The sequence below is a fragment of the Bos indicus x Bos taurus genome, chromosome 29, assembly GCF_003369695.1.
Source record: "Bos indicus x Bos taurus breed Angus x Brahman F1 hybrid chromosome 29, Bos_hybrid_MaternalHap_v2.0, whole genome shotgun sequence".
Lineage (NCBI taxonomy): Eukaryota > Metazoa > Chordata > Mammalia > Artiodactyla > Bovidae > Bos > Bos indicus x Bos taurus.
In genome coordinates, this window is record NC_040104.1 from 12346634 (window position 1) to 12369779 (window position 23146).

Below are 23146 nucleotides of genomic sequence, written 5' to 3' on the forward strand. Positions count from 1 at the left end.
AAAGGTGACACTAGAAGGAGAAGACACCAAAGCTCAGGAAAATGCAACCCCAGATAATGTCTAGATTTCTTCACCCAGTCTGCCATCTCCAGCATGATATCTGAAATCCTGTGAGTCTAAAAAACTCCATGGTTCTCTACATGTAAGTATTTTTTTAAAAAATCAGGTTTTAAATTATATATGAGTGTAGTTGATTTACAGCATTGTATTAATATTAGTTGTATGTGAAATTAATTCCCTTATACATACACATGTACCCATTGTTTCTTAGATTCTTTTCCCATACAGGATATTATAGACTAGTGATCAGAATTCCTGTGCTGTACAGTAGGTCATTGTTGGTTATCTATTAAATAAAGTAGTATACATATATTAATCTCAAACTCTCAATTTATCCTTCTCCCACCTTTCCACTTTAGTAACTATAATTATTGTTTTGATGGAGGGATGTGTCTAAGCATTTTTTGGATCAGGGTTTGTGCTCATGAGAGTGCAGTGGCCAGGGAAAACAAGCCTGAGAGACTCATTTGAAATTATGGTAAATGTTTAGAAGGACACGGCCATGCAAAAAGCTGGGAGAAAAACATTCTAGATGTGGGAATTACCCCTGCTAAGGACCAAGGTAACCGAGCTTAATAAATGGCTACCCTTCCACTGCCAACCTTCCTTCCATGTTTGGAACTTAGCTACAGGACAACCACCATACCTCATCCCATGCTTCAGTTGTGAGTTAGAAACAATGAGGCATGTCAGCCTTCCCAAGAAGGGAGAACCTGGGGCTATCACGAGGCTGAATATGCTCTGGTTCAGGGACATTTACACAAACTGGTTATCACCAGGAGCAACAGGTGCCAGGGGCAGCACCAATGCCTCTGACTATCTCCATGTACTTGTTTTCAGGAGTAGAAATGCCAAGGAACGGATAGAGAGAAGAAATAAGTAATCACTCTTGTTTCATCTTGCCCCATGTGATTTCCATGGCTCTTTGACCACACTGCTCTCTGCCCCAAAACTCTTTCCTTTATTCTGTCTTCAAAGGTGGCTTGTGAATTACATCAGCACCTAACAGTGAAGCCTGGTGGCTGAAACTCAACTAACAGTCAGCTGGGACCAAGAGATGTCCGGCCTTGTCCTGTGTTTCTGTCCTTTTTCTCCAACCAGATTCATAAAGCAAAGTCCCTATAAAATATAAGGGTGATTGTAATTCTCTCAAGGCTATTGAATCTCCAAGGTCTATTTGAAGCATCAAAGAGGGAACACATCTTCTGCATTCAGGCTAGACTCAGACCCCAACCTCGCTCAGGCAGGTGTTCCCTGAGGAAACATAAGGCACTTATCTAAGTTTCCAGAATGCTAAGAAGAGAACGCTTCTTGCTCTGAATGCAGGTTCATGTTATCCAGTCAGCCAAGGGTCTGTCTTGTGTGAAGGTCTAGTGGGAGCTCTGGGGATCTGAATTGATAGTGAGTCACTCAGCACCTTCTCAACTACCTCCTAGGGTCACTACAGCTGGCCTTCCCACTGTCCCTGGAACCAAGAAGAAACAGCCCTGAATATTGCTTTCCTGCTGTTACATGGAGGCAGGTCTGCTAATAAAATCAGAACCAGACTTGAAGGGCAATGGGAAAGAAACTTCCACTCTGGTGCTTGCAGACATCTAAGAGCTACCCAGCAGTGGATGCAATTGATCTTTCTCTCATCTTTCCGTTCTTGGAAGTTTCCTAGCCTGGGAACCAGAGTTCCTGGGTCCAAGTCTTCACTAACTTACCTGCAGCTTTAAGGTGAGTCATACACCCCAGGGTTCAGTTTCTCATCTCTTGGATGAGGGAGACTGGACTTGCTGCAGAACACTTGTTCCAGTCTGAGGCTCAATGCCAATCAGTGGACAAGTGGATCAGAGGTGCATGTTTCTGAGAATGCTGAGGCTGCCTCTGGTGGGCAGGGGGCTGTAACTGTCTATTGATGTTCATGGGTTCTGGGCTCAGGACTGGGAGTGGCAGACCGCTTGGCACACAACTGCTGTGACACCAAGGATCTTAGAGGCCTTGCCCACTGGAACTTACCATCATTTGGGTTCTGTGGGATGAGATCAGGTATTTATAAGTCAGAGTTACCAATGGGGAAGCTTGTGTATTCCTCAGCAGAAACCCAAATTAGGCTAATGAATCATCTCTCCTAAAAAACTCTGGGAACTAGATATGTCAGGACTCTTAAACAAAATTTGTAATATTTTAAATACTATTTAAAGTATGTCATTTTTTTGGATGATCTGCCATTTGCTCTCTGCCTTGGGATGATACCCACAGTTAGAGTTGAATCAAAGGGTCTCTGGGGGAGGCCCTCTCCCTGTGAGTCATTAGGAATGAGTACAGCTCTCTCCCCTCCACCTCTGGAGCAGGAATTCCAGCAGGAAGGACGTGACCTCCAAGTTTAACTGAAAGACTCAAGAAGGTCTGGCCCTCAAGTAGGCACTATTCTTTCCCCAGTGCTTCTTCTTTCCCTCCTGGGTCCTGTGCAAGCTGCCCACCTCCTGGTTACTGGGTTCTGAATTCCTACTCCCTTCACTTGTAGATATCTATGTAGTCCCACTTGTGGCTCCCTCCCTACCCAGCCCCAATCCCTCACCTGCAGATTGCACTAAAGAAGGGAAAACCAAGATGGGTCTGCCCAGTTTTTCTTTCTAAAAATATCTGTATTCTTTCTGTTTCCAGACCCTGTCCTGAGTCATCAACATCTCCAGCTAGATGACTCAGCTTAGCAGAGGAATGGCGATGCAGATGGTGGTGGGGGGCGGGGGCCGGGGAGCGTTAAGGGTGTCAGGTGTGGGGACAGTTTTCAGATGACAAGAGATGAGTTGGGGTAAGGAGCATGTGGTCCTCCAACCACTCATTCATTGGGGACCTGCCTGAATCTGCTATCTTGGGCTCCTAAGGGTATCGCTAAGACAGAAACTTCAAAATGGACTCTTTATAAACTTCTTACTGCAAAACAATTTAAAACATAACAAATATAAGAAAGACGGGTGTCATGAACCCTATATTTCATCATTTGGCATCAATAACTACAAAACTAACCTCCTAGTCTCACAGGTTGTCATAGACTGGAGACTATGCAACATCAAGGTGGTGGCCAATTGAGTTCCCAGGGAAGACATTCTTGACTTGCATCCGTCTTTCTCTTCTTGCTATGTTTTCACATGTGGTGGCTGAAGGGAAGGAAGAAGAGGGAGAATAAGAGAGAAAAATAGGGAGAGGCTAATCCCATCATTAGGGACTACCATCAAAATACCATGTCAACCTGGGTACCTCCCAGAGGCCCTAATTCCTAATACCATCACACTGGGAGTCAAGGATGGACACAATTCATCCATAGCAGCTATGCATCGTGTAGGAGGTATCTCTTTTTAATTCAAGAGAGACCATCATTTCATTCCCTCTTTTACCCCTTATTCATTTTTCCTGAAGTATTTTGGGAAAAGATGAACATTTCACAAAATATATATAATGAGTATTTTTGGTAGAATGATAGGATATGAAAAAAATGCTCTTTTGTTCCCAATAAAATGAACATTTTATATCCAGTCCATGTGCAAATTTCCCTATTCTCAAAAAGCAGATGTCTTTTCACAGTTTATTGAAGAATGTAGTCATATGTTGCACTTGGTTGTTCTCTCTTAAGATGAAATAAACAGGGCAAAGACTAATAGAGTTTTGCCAAGAAAATGCACTGGTCATAGCAAACACCCTCTTCCAATAAAACAAGAGAAGATTCTACACATGGACATCACCAGATGGTCAACACCAAAATGAGATTGATTATATTCTTTGCAGCCAAAGATGGAGAAGCTCTATACAATCAACAAAAACAAGACCAGGAGCTGACTGTGACTGAGATCATGAACTCCTTATTGCCAAGTTCAGACTTAAATTGAAGAAAGTAGGGAAAACCACTAGACCATTAAGGTATGACCTAAATCAAATCCCTTATGATTATACAGTGGAAGTGAGAAATAGATTTAAGGGCCTAAATCTGATAGATAGAGTGCCTGATGAACTATGGAATGAGGTTCGTGACATTGTACAGGAGACAGGAATCAAGACCATCCCCATGGAAAAGAAAGGTAAAAAAGCAATGGCTGTCCAGGGAGGCCTTACAAATAGCTGTAAAAAGAAGAGAAGTGAAAAGCAAAGGAGAAAAGGAAAGATATAAGCATCTAAATGCAGAGTTCCAAAGAATAGCAAGAAGAGATACGAAAGCCTTCCTCAGCAATCAATGCAAAGAAATAGAGGAAAACAACAGAATGGGAAAGACTAGAGATCTCTTCAAGAAAATTAGAGATACCAAAGGAACATTTCATGCAAAGATAGACTCGATAAAGGACAGAAATGGCATGGACCTAACAGAAGCAGAAAATATTAAGAAGAGGTGGAAAGAATACACAGAAGAACTGTACAAAACAGATCTTCATGACCCAGATAAGCACGATGGTGTGATCACTGACCTAGAGCCAGACATCCTGGAATGTGAAGTCAAGTGGGTCTTAGAAAGCATCACTAAGAACAAAGCTAGTGGAGGTGATGGAAATCCACTTGAGCTATTTCAAATCCTAAAAGATGATGCTGTGGAAGTGCTGTACTCACTGTGCCAGTAAATTTGGAAGACTCAGCAGTGGCCACAGGACTGGAAAAGTTCAGTTTTCATTCTGATCCCAAAGAAAGGCAATGCCAAAGAATGCTCAAACTACCGCACAATTGCACTCATCTCACATGCTAGTAAAGTATTGCTCAAAATTCTCCAAGCTAGTCTTCAGCAATACGTGAACCGCGAACTTCCTGATGTTCAAGCTGGTTTTAGAAAAGGCAGAGGAACCAGAGATCAAATTGCCAACATCCTCTGGGTCATAAAAAAAGCAAGAGAGTTCCAGAAAAACATCTATTTCTGCTTTATTGACTATGCCAAAGCCTTTGACTGTGTGGATCACAATAAACTGTGGAAAATTCTGAAAGAGATGGGAATACCAGACCACCTGATCTGCCTCTTGAGAAACCTGTATGCAAGTCAGGAAGGAACGGTTAGAACTGGACATGGAATAACAGACTGGTTCCAAATAGGAAAAGGGGTACATCAAGGCTGTATATTATCACCCTGCTTATTTAACTTATATGCAGAGTACTTCATGAGAAACACTGGGCTGGAAGAAACACAAGCTGGAATCAAGATTGCTGGGAGAAATATCAATAACCTCAGATATGCAGATGACACCACCCTTATGGCAGAATGTGAAGAGGAACTAAAAAGCCTCTTGATGAAAGTGAAAGAGGAGAGTGAACAAGTTGGCTTAAAACTCAACATTCAGAAAACGAAGATCATGGCATCCAATCCCATCACTTCATGGGAAATAGATGGGGAAACAGTGGAAACAATGTCAGATTTTATTTTTGGGGGCTCCAAAATCACTGTAGATAGTGAGTGCAGCCATGAAATTAAAAGATGCTTACTCTTTGGAAGGAAAGTTTTGACCAAGTTGTATAGCATATTCAAAAGCAGAGACATTACTTTGCCAACAAAGGTCCTTCTAGTCAAGGCTACGGTTTTTCCAGTGGTCATGTATGGATGTGAGAGTTGGACTGTGAAGAAGGTTGAGAGCCGATGAATTGATTGTTTTGAACTATGGTGTTGCAGAAGACTCTTGAGAGTTCCTTTGACTGCAAGGAGATCCAACCAGTCCATTCTGAAGGAGATCAGCCCTGGGATTTCTTTGGAGGGAATGATGCTGAAGCTGAAACTCCAGTACTTTGGCCATCTCATGCAAAGAGTTAACTCATTGGAAAAGACTCTGATGCTGGGAGGGATTGGGGGCAGGAGGAGAAGGGGACGACAGAGGATGAGATGGCTGGATGGCATCACTGACTCGATGGACGTGAGTCTGAGTGAACTCTGGGAGTTGGTGATGAACAGGGAGGCCTGGCGTGCTGTGATTCATGGGGTTGCAAAGAGTCGGACACGACTGTGACTGAACTGAAATGATCTGAACTGAACTGTTCCTCTCCCAATTATAATGTCATTTATCTGTTCAGAAACAGGGAGGAAGCAGGGTGGTTTGTCTTACAGAATGTCCCACTATGGGGTTTAGAGCAGGAGTCCACAATACCAGCACAGTGGGTCAGGACCAGTACCAGTCCTTGGTCTATTAGAAACCAGACCTCCACAGCAGGAGCTGAGCTGCAGGTCAGTGAGTGAGGCTTCATCTATATTATAGCAGCTCTCCATCACTGTCTCATCACCCCCAGAAGGGTCAGTCTAGCTTGTTTTTGTGGAACTGTTTGTAGTTATATAATCTATGCTTAATAGAAACAAAAATAGCATAAATATTGTTGACTGTTTTCCTTTCTTGGTGCTCAGAATGGTGAGTTGGTGCCCTAGCCATGTATCACAGTGACAAATAAGATGTTGCCTGTTAACATTTGGACACATTCAGCCAGCTTAAAATTAAATATTAAATAAACTAAAATCATGAGATCCAGCCCCATCCTTCATGGCAAATAGAAGAAGAAAGGGTGGAAGCAGTGACAGATTTCTTCATCTTAGCCTCTAAAACCACTGTGGATGGTGCCTGCAGCCATGAAATCAGAGGGTGATTGCTTCTTGGCAGGAAAGCTATGACAAACAGTGTGTTGAGAAGCAGAAACATCATTCTGCCCAACAAACTGGTAGATGTTTGGCCTTTTCATTTAGATTCCTCAACTTTCTGTCCAGGTCCCATTGGTCTTTGAAGTCCCTCAGCTTTCTGGTCCTTCAAGATTCCCAAGATTAATCTGTGCATTTCTTTACCCAGTCCTAAAATCAGCCATCTCTAAGAAACCATGCATTGTCTGATGGGAAATGCATTTAGAAGCTACACGTTAGACCTCAGAATAGTCACTGTTATCAAGTTGTCATTGCTTCTAGGCTTTATAGTGGTCAGAGTAGGAAGCACACATTTTCCTTAAAAATTAAATAAAAAGGAGTATAATTAGTTGGTACAAACTTATGCTTTCAGTTCAAGATTTAAGACAGCACGGTTTGAATTAAACTTCTTTATGTTATGTGTGAACCTCTTTTTCTAGCCACTGAAAGTCTTACTTCTGAACATTAGTTTTAATTATTGTCTTGCTTTTACTTGTTAACATACATATGACTAAGTCACAATAACAGAAACAATATTGGGAACAATAAGTTGTTGAAATATTGCTCTCCTCAGCTCTGATGGTGGTGCAGATGCATGGCAGCTGCAATGGCAATGCAGAAGCCTGGTGAAGAGGAAGTACCCCACATCCAAATCAGGGCCAGCAGCCGAGAGGAGCTACCCTACATCCAAGGTATGGTGCAGTGGCTACACTTTGCAGGAGCAGCCATGAAGAGATACCCCACGTCCAAGGTAAGAGAAAACCAAATAAGAGGGTAGGCACTGAGAGAGGGAATCAGAGGGCAGACAGACTGAAACCACAATCACAGACAACAAGCCAATCTGTCACACGGATCATAGCCTTGTCTAACTCAATGAAACTAAGCCATGCCCTGTGGGGACACCCAAGACGGACGGGTCATGGTGGAGTGTATGTGGTCCACTGGAGAAGGGAATGGCAAACCACTTCAATATTCTTGCCTTGAGAACCCCATGAACAGTATGATAAGGCAAAAAGATAGAACACTGAAAGATGAACTCCCCAGGTCAGTAGGTGCCCAATATGCTACTGGAGATCAGTGGAGAAATAACTTCAGAAAGAATGAAGGGATGGAGCCAAAACAAAGACAACACCCAGTTGAGGGTGGGACTGGTGATAGAAGCAAGATAAGATGCTGTAGAGAGCAATATTGCACAGGAACCTGGATTGTACGGTCCATGAATCAAGGCAAATTGGGATTCCCTAGTGGCTCCCAATTTGCCTTGATTCATGGACCTTACAATCCAGGTTCCTATGCAATATTGCTCTCTACAAGGGAAATTAGAAGTAGTCAAACAGGAGATGACAAGAGTGAACATAGACATTCGAGGAATCCAAGAACTAAGATGGACTGGAATCGGAAATTTAACTCAGATGACCATTATATCTACTACTGTGGGCAGGAATCCCTTAGAAGAAATGGAGTAGATAACATAGTTAACAAAAGAGTCTCAAATACAGTACTTGGATGCAATCTCAAAAATGACAGTATGATCTCTGTTCGTTTCCAAGGCAAACCATTCAATGTGATGGTAATCCAAGTCTATGCCCTGATCAGTAATGCTGAAGAAGCTGAAGTTGAACAGTTCTATGAAGACCTAAAAGACCTTCTAGAACTAAAACTCCTAAAAGATGTCATTTTCATCATAGGGGACTGGAATGCAAAAGTAGGAGTCAAGAAACACCAGGAGTAACACAAAAATTTGGCCTTGGAGTACAGAATGAAGCAGGGCAAAGGCTAATAGAGTTCTACAAAGAGAATGCACTGGTCATAACCAACACCCTCTTCCAACAACACAAGAGAAGACTCTACACATGGACATCACCAGATGGTCGACACGAAAATCAGATTTATTATATGCTTTGCAGCCAAAAATGGAGAAGCTCTATACAGTCAGCAGAAACAAGACTGGGAGCTGACGGTGGCTCAGAACATGAACACACTTATTTCCAAATTCAGACTGAAAGTGAAGAAAGTGGAGAAAAGCACTAAAACATTCACATATGACCTAAATCAAATCCCTTATGACTATACAGAGGAAGTGAGAAATAGATTTAAGGGACTAGATCTAATAGACAGAATGCCTGATGAACTATGGACAGAGGTTCATGACATTGTACAGGAGACAGGAATCAAGACCATCCCCAGAAAAAGAAATGCAAAATAACAAAATGGCTGTCTGAGGAGGCCTTACAGATAGCTGTGAAAAGAAGGGAAGCAAAAATCAAAGGAGAAAAGCAAAGATATACCCATTTGAATGCAGAGTTCCCACGAATAGCAAGGAGAGATAAGAAAGCCTTCCTCAGCATTCAATGCAAAGAAATAGAGGAAAACAATAGAATGGGAAAGACTAGAGATCTCTTCAAGAAAATTAGAGATACCAAGGGAATAGTCCATGCAAAGATGGGCTCAATAAAGGACAGAAATGGTATGGACCTAACAGAAGCAGAAGATATTAAGAAGAGCTGGAAAGAATACACAGAAGAACGGTACAAAACAGATCTTCATGACCCAGATAATCACGATGGTGTGATCACTCACCTATAGCCAGACATCCTGGAATGTGAAGTCAAATGGGCCATAGATAGCATCATTATGAACAAAGCTAGTGGAGGTGATGGAATTCCAGTTGAGCTCTTTCAATCCTGAAAGATGATGCTGTGAAAGTGCTGTACTCACTATGCCAGCAAATTTGGAAACTCAGCAGTGGCCACAGGATTGGAAAAGGTCAGTTTTCATTCTGATCCCAAAGAAAGGCAGTACCAAAGAATGCTCAAACTACAGCACAATTGCACTCATCTCACACGCTAGTAAAGTAATGCTCAAAATTATCCAAGCCAGGCTTCAGCAGTACATGAACCATGAACTTCCAAATGATCAAGCTGGTTTTAGAAAAGTCAGAGGAACCAGACATCATATTGACAACATCTGATGGATTATCAAAACAGCAAGAGAATTCCAGAAAATCACCTTCTTCTGCTTTACTGACTATGCCAAAGCCTTTGACTCTATGGATCACAATAAAATGTGGAAAATTCTGAAAGGGATGGGAATACCAGACCAATGGACCTCCCTCTTGAGAAACCTATATGCAGACCAGGTATCAACAGTTAGAACTGGACATTTAACAACAGACTGGTTCCAAATAGGAAAGGAGTATGTCATGGTTGTATAGTGTCACCCTGTTTATTTAAGTTGTATGCAGAGTACATCATGAAAACACTGTCCTGGAGGAAGCACAGGTTGGAATCAAGATTGCCAGGAGAAATTTCAATAACCTCAGATATGCAGATGACACCGCCTTTATGGCAGAAAGTGAAGAAGAACTAAAGAACCTCTTGATAAAGGTGAAAGAGGAGAGTGAAAAAATTGGCTTAAAGCTCAACATTTAGAAAACTAAGATCATGGCATCCAATCCCATTACTTTATGGCCAATAGATGGGGAATAGTGGAGACAATGGTTGACTTAATTTTTCTGGGCTCAAAAATCACTGCAGATGTTGATTGCAGCCATGAAATTAAAGCACATTTACACCTTGGAAGGAAAGTTGTAACCAACCTAGAAAGCATATTGAAAAGCAGAAACGTTACTATGTCAACAAACGTCCATGTAGTCAAGGCTATGGTTTTTCCAGTGGTCATGTACGGATGTGAGAGTTAGGCTATAAAGAAAGCTGAGCCCCAAAGAACTGATGCTTTTGAACTGTGGTGTTGGAGAAGACTCTTGAGCATCCGTTGTACTGCAAGGAGATCCAACCAGTCCATCCTAAAGGAAATCAGTCCAAATGTTCACTGGAAGGACTGATGCTTAAGCTGAAACTCCAATATTTTGGCCACCTGATGTGAAGAGCTGACTCATTTGAAAAGACCCTGATATTGGGAAAGATTGAGGGCAGGAGGAGAAGGGGATGACAGAGGATGAGATGGTTGGACGGCATCACCAACTCAATGGACATGAGTATGTGTGGACTCCGGTAGTTCGTGATGGACAGGGAGGCCTTGTGTGCTGCCGTTTATGGGCTCACAAAGAGTTGGACATGACTGAGCAACGGAACTGAACTGAAGTTGTTGAATATAGTGTCACATTTCTTTCCTTTTTTTCTTTTGGTTTTCTTTGTTTTTGTTTTTGATGGGATGTATTTTTTGTTTTTCCTTAGAAGATATTCTACTCTGAATGTAGTCATGAGTCTGAATTATAAAGCCAATTAAGTAATGTGTTGTTATAGGTAGCTAGTCAACAACAAGTTGATGAAAATAGATTTATTAGTCTTGTTCTCAATTTGTTCAGTTCAGTTCAGTCCTTCAGTTGTGTCTATCTCTTTGCAATGCCATAGACTGCAGCATGCCAGGCTTCCCTACCCATCACCAACTCCCAGTAGCTTGCTGAAGCTCATGTCCATTGACTTGGTGATGCCATCCAACCATCTCATTCTCTGTCTTCCACTTCTCCTCCTGCCTTCAATCTTTCTGAATATCAGGGTTTTTTTTCCAGTGAGTCAGAATGTTTAGTATGCATTCAGTCTCTTTTTAAATCAACCAACATGAATTAAATTCCTCTCTGTCCCTACTGCACTCCCAACTCTAGGCCAGAAACAAAGACCTACAGAGACTGAAGGCTAATTTCAGCACATCACTGTGGAGATTTAGTTCCCACTGTTTTTTTTGGGGAAAAAATATTAGTTGCTAACATTAAAATCAATAGATTGTACATAAATATCCAAACTTCTGATTCTCCTGAAAACATAGGCAACTGGCATGCTTTCCAGCATGCCTGAAGTGGAGGAAAGGCTGCTCCCAGTGGTAAGGCCTGTGCTGCCCAGATTCCAACATGGCCACTTAGTCCTATTACCATATCTACTGCCTCCAGGGGCCATGAGTTTGTGAGAACTAGACTGCTAGCTCTCTTAAGATAAACAATGCTTTTGTCTTGATCAACTTTGACTTCGAAGCCTTTAACCCAGAACCTAGCACACAGTTCTTCCTTGTATGTTTGCTGGATGATGTAAAACATCTTGTGGATGTATATGACATTTCTTCCAATACTGAAACTAAGCAATTGAAGTACTGCTCTGTCCTAATTCTTTGATGCAGACTGGCATCATAGGTGACCCTGTTGTCTGCCAATAGACCCACTACCTAAAGCCAGTTGTATGCCCTGGGCTGCCCCTGAAGTCTTGACTTTGCCATTTGACAACTTATCCTCCTAGCAATCTCATCTCCAACGAAGATAGGAATGCATATCTCATGAAGTGGCTAGGAAGATGACCTGAAACCACGAATGTCAAGCATGGCCCCTAGTATCCATTTTCATGATGTTCTTACCCTTTTTTTCCTCCAAGTAGGCAAGGTTCTCCATCTTCTTAGATGTCCATGCAGATCAGTCTGATTTTCCATCCAAGCTTCAAGGAAGAGATTACAGTTCAATTCTCTGTATTCTGAGAAGCTTCAAAGGCCACTTGCAAAGGACACTGATGAAGGTAAAGATTTTATTGAGACCTTTGTGGTTTTTTTAGATCTTTTAGTGGCCTACAGGGGAAAACTAGGGTAGGTCAGAGCATATATAACTAGGGGCTCCTGGTCACCACTACATGCTAAGAACCAAAACTTCCCTGAGTACCTGGAGCCAGGAAAGAAGCATGAAGTGGCTTGTGCTCCTCGGGCTGGTGGCCTTCTCAGAGTGCATAGTCAAGTAAGTACGGGGACTGTAAGCCACATCATGTTCCTTTCTCGGATTTTTCTTTTCATCTGTTTATTCCACCCATCAGGTTTAGAAGGGAATGGAATATTTCCCTAAGAGTCTTAAAGTTCAAATCTTTATTATTGATAAGTAACTTGCTCTAGGAACTGTAGATGCCAAGGTCTTATGTAGATTTGCATGGCTGCACAATTCTTGGGGTCCAGTCATGTCATGACCTATTGAAAATTCAACTCCTTGCAACTGTTCAGTGCACAGTCTATGCAGATGTCGATGTGGTCCTGTGGAATAGCACTTTTCTGCATTTTATTCAACATGTCCTCTTTTTTCCTTGTCTACTTAAGTGTGTATATGTCTATGTCTGCATCTCTATATCACTGTCATTTATCTCTCCATCTCTTTGGAAGGCACTGGGAATGTATTTCTCTCTGTGTTGTTTTCTTTTAATTTTTCATTTGACACATACTTCCTTCTCAAGCCTCTGAATTTCCCTTACTTGTTCCCTACATCTTGGATTCTTTTTTTCAACTCTCACTTCTCTTTCAAAGTGGAGAAAGATACATTGTTTTATATACACTGTTTTATATCTGACAAGCAGTGTGACCACAGTCAACTCAGAAACCTCTTGCATTTCAAATTGCTCCCTTGTAAAAGAGGATAAAAATCCCCCTTCTACTTCCTTCCCTGAGGTTCTATGAGAAGGATAGTGTGGGATGGCAACAGCAATGCTAATGACTGTCATGTTGAGACTTCCTATTTATCAGGTACCTTATATCCATCACTTCACTTATCCCCAAGATATTCTATTTTGAGGGTTTGTATTGTTACATTCCACCATTTTACTGAAGGGGAAACTGAAACACCACACAGTCATATGGCTTACTCAAGATTACAGAACAGAGCCTGTATTCAAAGTGATGTCTTTGCCATGGTATATGCATAAAATTCTGATAATAATGTGCCTCATAAAAATGATTAGAAAATACACAGGGACATTACAATGACAATTATACCTTAACACTTACAGCTAATTGTAGCATTCTCTTTGTTTTTTTTTTTTTTTTTTTGTCAAATGTTCTGTGAAAGAATACCTCTAAGGTGAGTGAAGACCATGAGAAAAACCCTCAGTGGAAAAAACACACTGAACAATTTCCTGAAGGAACATGCTTACAGTCTGTCCCAGATTTCTTCTCGTGAGTCAAATCTAACTATTCACCCACTGAGAAACATCATGGATATGAGTATTTTGGGGGGATGGTGCTCCATAGAGCCCCCTGGTGCTCTAGCCTAGTGCTGAGGCTCATCTGGAGGTGCCTGGTGGGATGTTGGGGTTGGGGTTCCTGCAGGAGGCAGACACACTGGAAAACAGGGACCCCACCCAGAGGAGAAAGTACTCTCATCCTCAACTGTTGGTCTTGGTGACTGGGCCCGGCAATTAACAGGTGGCAGGTAAACATCCCTTTCTGTGTCAAAGATGTGTCATTACTTTGAGGGCGATTGTTCCTTAGGGACTGTGTGAGCCACTCAGTTACAGATGAAGAGTGAGCCATCACTGATCAAAAGGTAGAACCAACTGCAAAGCAACTGTGACTCCCCCGACAGAGGAATTCAGTTTCCACAGATGCAAGAACTACAGCAGTAAAATGTTACTGAACTCGTATTCCGTGTAAGGCCATAAGGATTTAACAGTGTGGTTACTGTTTTTACATTAGACAAAGGGCTTATTTTGTCTTCAGGAATGCCCATGCCAGCCTGAGAGATAGGCAAAGGGTATATACATGTCGAATGAAAGGGTCATCTGTGTGGAGTTGATTGGATGTGGTCTGATAGAGGGAGTGGCTGGGGTTGATCCAGAACGACCTCCTGGAGAAGGGGGCACTGAGGCTCGGATTGAAGAGACTACAGACCTTCTCAAATGAAGGCACCAGGACTTCCCTGGGTGTCCAGTGGTCCTGGAGGCCCAGTGATTATGCCTCTGTGCTTCCAATGCAGGAGGTACCACTTCAATGCCTGGTCATAGAATCAATATACTGCATACAATGCAGCACAGGAAAAATATATCAAATGCAGACATCTCTGTGACCAAAGTCTGTGAGCTGCACGGTGGTGAGAAAGTGATCTCAAGAGATATGTGACACCCCGAGGGAGGCAGTAGTGTGGGAATAGAGGGTAGCCAGTTCTGCACTAACCTACTCCCTCCTTTTCACTGTAGATGCTCTACGTGGGTAATATCACCATTGGAACACCCCCTCAGGAATTCCAGGTTGTTTTTGACACAGGCTCATCTGACTTGTGGGTGCCCCCTGTCTTTTGCCAAAGTCTAGCCTGTGGTGAGTACAGACAGCCCCTACCCGGACCATCCTTCACTTGCCCTGTTGCCCTGTTTCCACCCTTGGCACCTGATGACACTCATCTCTTGTGTCTGCAGCTACAAAGTCTATGTTCATACATCTTCGGTCTTCTACCTTCCGGCATACCCAAAAGTTCTTCAACATCAAGTACAATACTGGAAGGATGAAAGGACTTCTTGTTTATGACACAGTTTGGTAACAAATGCTGAGTCAGGACTGGCTATGGAATGACCCCTGCTTGCAAAACAGATGCAGGACCCTTCCTAGCCTAACTCCTATAGATATTGGCCATCTTACCCACAGGATCCTGCATCTAGGGAGATAGTGCGTGTGGTGACACATGAGCAGATGAGCTAATCCAGAGAGTGACTTGAAGTGTGGACTTGCAGCTCCTCTGCCCATGAGCAGTTCAAGTCATTTTGCTGGGAGTGAGAAAATGGGAAAAAAGCACCCAATTTTATATTCACAGACTGTTCCAGGCAATTTCAGCTGATAATTGGCTTAATCCTGCAACAACCCCACACAGCAGTTACTCTGATTAGCTCATGAGACATATGAAGAAACTGAGGTGCAGACAGAAAGGGCCTTGCTGAGGGCACACATGTGGTAAAAGGTGGAGTTAGCCTGGCTTTTCAGGACTGAAGTTGCTGTGGGGTGTTTGGGGACAGGATAAAACTGATCTGGGGACCCTGGGGGCAGTCAAGGGCTTCAGGTATCCATAGTGCGAAACTGGAGGCCTGAGAAGTCAAGGGGCCTGATAAATGAGTTGTCACTCTAGAGGATCCTTGAGAGTCTAATTAACCTATGGCCTGCCTCCCCCAAATTATTTGAGTAGTTCTGCTCTCTCACTTTCTCTCTCATACACACTCACACAAATACACACATATCCCCAAAGGTGAATTCCCCAGGCAGTAATTTCATAGAACCCTGCAAGCAAGATTGTGTTTTTGGCTTCTGTCTTCCTGGACAGATGCAGAATCCACAGTACCTTACAGAGAATGCAGTCCATTCTTGTCATTAGGTCACAGTGATGCCAAAGAGAAGGCTATCTTTTTCTCCACTCAGTTTGCCATAACGTGGCACCAATGGGTCCTGGCCTGACTTGGTTGCCACACCTGTACAGAAGCCACGAGGCCAATTTGACTCACTCAGGAGGTGTTTTTCAGAGGGTCAGATGTTTTAAAATTCACAGCCTCTCTCAAGTGGAACCCAAATTCCCCTCCCAGCTTGGTCTAATCATTTGAGTATCACTGAAGACAGAGCCCAGCCTTAATTCCTCTCTGAGGATCTAATGGCAATGTACCCTAGCCCAGTCCTAGCCCACTTCACGTATCTGTAAGTGGGAACACTCTTCTCTCCCACAGATTGGGGACCTTGTAAGTACTGACCAGCCATTCTGTATAAGCCTGGCAGAAGTCGGGTTTGATGGTATACCTTTTGATGGCGTCTTGGGCTTGAACTATCCAAACATGTCCTTCTCTGGAGCCATCCCCATCTTTGACAACCTGAAGAATGAAGGTGCCATTTCTGAGCCTGTTTTTGCCTTCTATTTGAGCAAGTAAGTCTGAGATGGACAATCACTTTATCCAAATTAGCTGTAAGATGCTTTCAGTTGCATGAAAATTATAGAACACTTGATAAAGAAGTATCCTGAGAGATAATCTAACCCAGGATAACTATGGCCCAAGGGCCCTATCTGGCTTCACCAGTGGCTTTTATAAATAACGTTTTATTCGAACACACCCTGATCCTGGGCTCAAGATCAGTAAATTGGTCTCCTGGGGTGAGTGAGGAGGAAGGCTAATGGAAGGCAACAGGAAGCACGTTGAATAAAAAGCATTAGGATTTGCTTATGTATTTGATAAGGAAGTAAGGAGAAGGATAGTGGATATCTTTCTTTCCTCATTAGCATTTCACTGGGAGCCCAGGACCAGCTACCCAATTTGTAGGTTCCAGTGAAAAATGAAAGTGTGGGACACAAAACTCTGGAACCCTTGTTCAAGAAATATTAGGCATTTCAAGACAGGGAGATCAGAGGTCGGGTCCCTTCTGAGTGTGGGGCCCTTTGGACAGTAGAGGTCACGGGCCAGTGGAGCCAACTCTTGGTGACCTGAACCCACATCCTTAGAACTCCCAGGCCTTGATTTTCCTGAAAAATGACAAGGTGGATAAGGGCAAAGCCAAAAGCTTCAGCACCGTGTCCTCTGAGGGTGTCTGATCACTCAGGTCCCTGGAGGCCCAGGGCGTCTTCAGAAGACATAGTGGGTGGAGCCCAGCCAAGTGATTCAGCTTCTAACTTCCTCTGTGCCACTCACTAACCACTTACAGACCTCAGTCTGGATCTCAATACTTCCCAGACACTATTTCTGCATCTCTACGTGGGGACCTTATTAGAGCTTTGATGGGTGACAAGCACAGCTCTCAGACAGTGCTGTTTTTACTGTCCTCCAAGGATCCCCCCTCACTTCTCTCTACAGAGACAAGCAGGAGGGCAGTGTGGTGATGTTTGGTGGGGTGGACCACCGCTACTACAAGGGAGAGCTCAACTGGGTGCCATTGATCCAAGCGGGCGGCTGGAGTGTACACATGGACCGGTAAGCCTCTTCCTCTAAGGGTCAGCCCAAGTGATGCTCCCACTACTGTACATGGACACAGGCAGACACACACAAATGCATTCTCAGACACACAGTCACACAGACTATACACTACCCACAATGACTCAGACAGACACACAGACACATGGAAACACATAAGCAGACACATATAAACATACACAGAGGCACATATAAACATGCATAGATAGTCAGAGACACACAAGCACACACAGAGACACATACAAACACACATACAAATAAACACACAAGCACACAGATACACAAACAATCCATGGGTTCATAATCCCCAGGCCTTCTGAGCATGGCTCTGATCAGGGTCCTAAAAGGGTACAGAGAGGTCTGTGCAGCTGGGAGAGAGCTGCATCCACTGCCCTTTGAGGTGGGGAGCAGGGTTAGAGGACTCTACATTGTGGTGAACAGACGATCAGGGAGAATTTTAGCAGCCTGAACAGAGTTATGATAAGATGACCAACAGTCCAGGGCTACCTTGGACATAGGAAGTTCTCAGTACAGATAAACGTCTGTTTAAGAACAGGGAAAGTTCTGAGCAAATGGGGAAAACTGGTCTCCTTAGGGAGCAGCTACCCAGCACTGGAGAGAGGTTGGCTGCAGTCTTAAGACATGAAAGCAACTAATAAAAAAGACACCCCACGTACCTGGGCACACAGTGGGGGGGTCTATAAGAGAATCAGGAAGGTGGGATCCAGGAGTGACCTGAGGACAAGAGGCATAATTGATTGGGTTCTGTGTGAAACCCTAGGACAAATGCTGACCTGTTCTTTGGAGTTTCTGTGGGCTAGTTATATATTTCCTGGTCAGGGTCTCAGGGTCTGAGCTGGTTGTAAGAGCAGTGCTGGGAGAAACCCTCTCCCAGAGGAGCCCCTTTCTCCCTCTACTATGAGAATCTGCTACCCTGGTGAATCTTCATCTTCACTCTGTGTGCTACCCGTTATTTGTTCCCCACCAGGTACAGCTCTCTGGATGTTTCTTATTGTTTTCTCAGTCTTCATTCAGTCATTGAACAGACAAGCACTGGGCACTGTGTGCTATGCACTTTAGGGAGGCAAGGAGAATAAAACTTGCCCTCACATCTAAGAAGGCAGATGTACATGAAGGGACTCACCCACATAGTGAATTGTGCCTTTGGTACATGCTAGACATGAGGAGGAGGAGGCAATGGCAACCCACTCCGGTACTCTTGCCTGGAAAATTCCAGGGATGGTGGAGCCTGGTGGGCTGCTGTCTATGGGGTCACACAGAGTCAGACACGACTGAAGTGAGTTAGCAGCATCAGCAGCAGCAGACATGAGGAAGGGTCTACAGAGAGTGACCAAGACAGGAGACTTATAAACATGGGGGAAAGACTTCCCGAAAACAATACAATTAAGGTGGAATCTGGAAGATGAGAAGAAATTTGCTAGTCAAAGTGGAGTGGAGTCTTCTAGGAAGGAAGACCAGCCTGTGTCAAGGTGCAAAATATCCTGGTGTATTCAAGTACTGCATTCGAGGATGTCAAGAAAGGTGCTGTGTCAAGAGCAAAGGAAAAGAGGCCAATAGACGAAGTGCTGTTTAGGAGACAGTCAGGAAGGGGGCAGCTCTGGTGAGACTCAGAGTGACCTTGATGCCCTCTTTCTTCCACTATTTCTCAGCATCTCCATGAAAAGAAAGATTATTGCTTGTTCTGGAGGCTGTGAGGCCCTTGTGGACACCGGAACAGCACTGATCAAAGGCCCAAGAAGACTGGTCAATAATATACAGAAGCTCATGGGCGCCACGCCACGGGGTTCCAAGGTGAAGGGTCATGCCTCAGGTTCACTCCCAGTCTCCACACACAACAAGGATCTCCAGGGCCAACCTCTCTCCCTCTCTCTCTAAAAGCACTACGTTTCATGTTCTGCGGTTAATACCCTGCCCTCTATTATCTTCACCATCAACGGCATCAGCTACCCGGTGCCAGCACGAGCCTACATCCTCAAGGTGAGGGGACAATACTGAGGGGTGTTCTCAAATTGGGACTTGCAGCAACCCACGGGCTGCGGTTGGGAGGAGCGCGCCCTCTACTGGCCATCTCACACCATTGCAGATGCTGATGAGCCCTGTGGCTGGGTCAGTGACTGCCAGAAAACCAAACATTTGAGATTAAAGGGCCGTCTGGGACACTGATCTTCCTGAAATAAATATGGAGAGGCCACACCATGCTGGCATGGTGGGAGTCACAAGGAGAGGGGGACACTAAGGTCCTCAGTCCTCAAAGAGCTTCAGTTGAATCTGAACCCTTAGCTGTATGAACATGGAAGTCAGCTCTAGCAGTCCCTGTTACAAGGAGAATGGCTGGGGCCATGTTACAAGGAGAATGGCTGGGGGCATTTCCAGTGTGATGTCCCAGCATAAGTTAACAGTCTGCCTTCCCTTCTCAAGTTTTTTCTGGTTTGGATGATAAATTACATGGTCAGCTTAGTACTCGGCTGCATCTTCCCCTTGCTCTGGCCAGGTGCCTCCTTTGTGATTTGGGATACCCGACCCTCTGTGGGGAGGTTGGATACTAAGGTGAATAAAGGGTGCACAGTGACTGCTCAGCCCTGGATAGGGTGGAGGCTTCATGTCAGCTCCCTGTGGGAGTTCAGAGCAGGCTGATGGGCTCAAAGAAGGCTTTGAGGAAGAGAGGGAATTTCAGGAATTCTAATCCACAAACTCATTGAGCCATATGCAGGTTTGCTTGGTTCCAGGCAAAACTGCACTGCATTCCATGTAAATGGCATCTCAAGGTAGTCTGCACTGGGCACTGGGGACTTACTAAGGGTGATAAAGGCTACAGGTTGACCAGTGGGGAAGGGGAACCAGAGTACGTTGCCCAACCAAGCCTGGAGTGGCCAAGGAGGGTGAGTGCGGACCAAAGGAGGTTTTGTAGAGTTCCTGAGTTAAGTCTTCAGGAATGTGTTGTGGGCACTGATCTATTTAAGATGGATAACCAACAACAAGTTACTGTGTAGCACAGGGAACTCCCCTCAGTTATATGACAGCCTGGATGGGAGGGGTATCTTTGGCACCAGGATGCACGGATACATATGGCTGAGTCCCTTTACTGTCCACTTGAAACTCAGAACATTTTTAATCAGCTATACTCCAATATAAAAAAAAAAAAGTTTTTTTTTTTTTTTTTTTAATAAAGTATGGATTGTGGGCATGCAGGAGGAGAACCAGCATTCTCTACAGAGAAAACAAGGAGCAGGAGTCATAAGGAGGAAACAGGGAGTGAGGAGAACTATGGACACACTTGTTCTTTTCTAAAAAATTATATTGAAGTGTGGCTGATCTTCAGTTTTGCATTAAATTCTGCTGCATTGCAATGTGATACAGATAAAAAGTGTGCTATACACATAAAATTTCTTTTCTTATTCTTTTTCATGTGGTTTATCACTGAATATTGAATATAATTCCTTACACTCTACAGTAGGACTTTGTTGTTTTTTATTCCTCTGTTTCCCCAATTCCAAATCTTCCACTCACCACACCCTTCCTCATTGCAACCTCATGTCTTGGTCCTCTTTGGTTTTGGTTGAACTCTCATATCCCCTGATGCTGAGAAAACCCCTTGATACTTACCAAAAGAGGGAAATAAAACAAATTGTGCTGGTTCTGGGTATTGGGGGGAGGTGCCGGTAAGGGCTCATGCAGACTGGAGTGTGTCTCTGACTCCTCCAGGATTCTAGAAGCCACTGCTATACAACCCTTAAAGAGAACACAGTGAGGACATCTAGAGAGATCTGGATCCTGGGTGACGTCTTCCTGAGGCTGTATTTCTCAGTCTTTGATCGAAGAAATGACAGGATTGGCCTGGCACGGGCAGTGTAAATGCTAGGAGTGGTTCAGGAATCAGTAAGGCCTCTCCTAACATACACTCACTCACCCTTTGAGCACTCCTTCCCAGGATGTGGGTGAACTGTATTTGGTGGTCTGCACACCCTATTCTCAGTAAAGAATAAAGGGTTTCACTCGTAATGGTGCTGAAACAAATTGGTGTGTCTGTTTGTGTCTGGCAGGTATACAATGATCAGGAAGGTTCTAGAACCAAGTCTGAATCAAAATTGAGAGGAGCCCTACTCCAACTGGATTCAAGGAAATGGGAGACTCATTGAAATGATTCTGGGAATCCAGGACACAAGAATCAGAGCAAATACAAAGATTTCAGTGACTGGACCCAAGAAATCAGAAGTCATCAATTCTCTCTCACTCTCGCTCTTTCGCTTCACACTTCTTTGATGGTTTTAGCCTGGCAACTTTCTTCCTTAAGGCTTCTACACCTAGTGAGGGAGTCCAAGCTACCTGCCCTAGGGTTTTAAATCCCGAAGGCATCACCTAGTAAGGAAAGAAGATTTCAGACATCAGAGTTCAAGGGTGTTCTCTGAATGACCCACCTCAGATCACATGTACAGCCCCAGATTAGGCATTCTGGCAGGGACATGGGGACTTTTCACTGGCTTTACATGGTTTTTGGCCCTGACCCAGCAGCACACATTATTGTCAATTTACTCCCGAACTACATGACTGAAGCTGGGGACAAGCAGCCCAAAGGATAGCGACTGGCAGATGGTCTAGGCCATGGAAGAGTTTGTGATGACCCACCTACTCCACCACCTCCTCATTCAGAGGAATTATAAGAGGTAATGAAACAGACTCTCTTCATCCCATCTCAGATGATCTTATCATTGGGCTTCTCCTCCAGGGGATTTTGGGTGAGGTAATTCATGCAGAGCTGGTTCCCTCTTGTTGCCACACCCCTGTCACCAGCTCTCTGCCACAAATACCTGCTCTGTCCTTTCCAGTCCTACTTGGTAAGTGGTGGTCCCAGTGGATCCCTGAGCCATCCCCTTCCTCCAGGGCCCAGAATGCCCCTTGCTTGGCCTCCAATGCTGGGGAGAATGCAACACATGTATCGGGGGACCCAGGGTACACATTGACTTCAGCCTCTCTGAGCTTCCTCCAGGTGTGGAGCTACAAAATATTTGCTTGGAGCTGCCATGGTTAGGCACTTTTGCAGTGGAAGCATCCATTCTTTCCACCTTGAGGCCCTCAGTAGATGGCTCAGCTAAGACAGCAGGGGTTAGAGGTTGACTTCCTTTCAGATTGACTGGTTTGATCTCTTTGTTGTATAAGGGACTCTCAAGAATCTTCTCAAGCACCACAGTTCAAAAGCTCAATTTTTTGCCATTCCCCCTTTCTTATTGTCCAGATTGCATATCTGTACCTGGTTACTGGAAAAACCATAGTTTTGACACTACAGACCTCTGTAGCAAAGTGAGTCTCTTCTTTTTAATACACTGTGCAGGTTTTTCATAGCCTTTCTTCCTTCCAAGCAGCAAGTGTCTTTTAATTTTGTGGCTGCAGTCAAGGTCCCTAGTGGTTTTGGGGCCCAAGAAAATAAGATCTGCCACTGTTTTCACTTTTCCCTCATCGTAAGCCATGAAGTGGTGTGACAGGATGCCATGAATGTTGAGTATATTTTTGTGAATAGTTTTTTAATCTTGTGTTTTAAGCCAGTTTTTGCATCTCCTCTCCTCATCAAGAAGCTCTTTAGTTCTTTCTTGCTTTCTGCTATTAGGGCAGTGTTGTCTTCATATCTGTGGATGTTGATATTTCTCCCAGCAATCTTTATTCCATCTTGGGAATTATGCAGCCCAGCATATCAAATGATGTATTCTATATAGAAGTTAAATAACCAGAGTGAGAATATACACATTGTCACAGTGCTTTCCCACTTTTAAATCTTTCAGTTGTTCTGTGT

General features: G+C 43.9%; 1 protein-coding gene across 1 annotated transcript; it reads left to right on the plus strand.

Annotated features, from left to right (window-relative positions):
• Positions 1 to 1706: 1706 nt before the first annotated feature.
• LOC113885999 (pregnancy-associated glycoprotein 1-like) lies at positions 1707 to 21359 on the plus strand. Its single transcript, XM_027531948.1, is given in 9 exon segments — positions 1707 to 1714; positions 12327 to 12392; positions 13485 to 13635; positions 14611 to 14728; positions 14827 to 14939; positions 16069 to 16307; positions 17227 to 17343; positions 19014 to 19155; positions 21067 to 21359. Coding segments are annotated over 8 exon segments (1083 nt in total). The 5' UTR covers positions 1707 to 1714; positions 12327 to 12339; the 3' UTR covers positions 21217 to 21359.
• The last annotated feature ends 1787 nt before the right edge of the window (positions 21360 to 23146 follow it).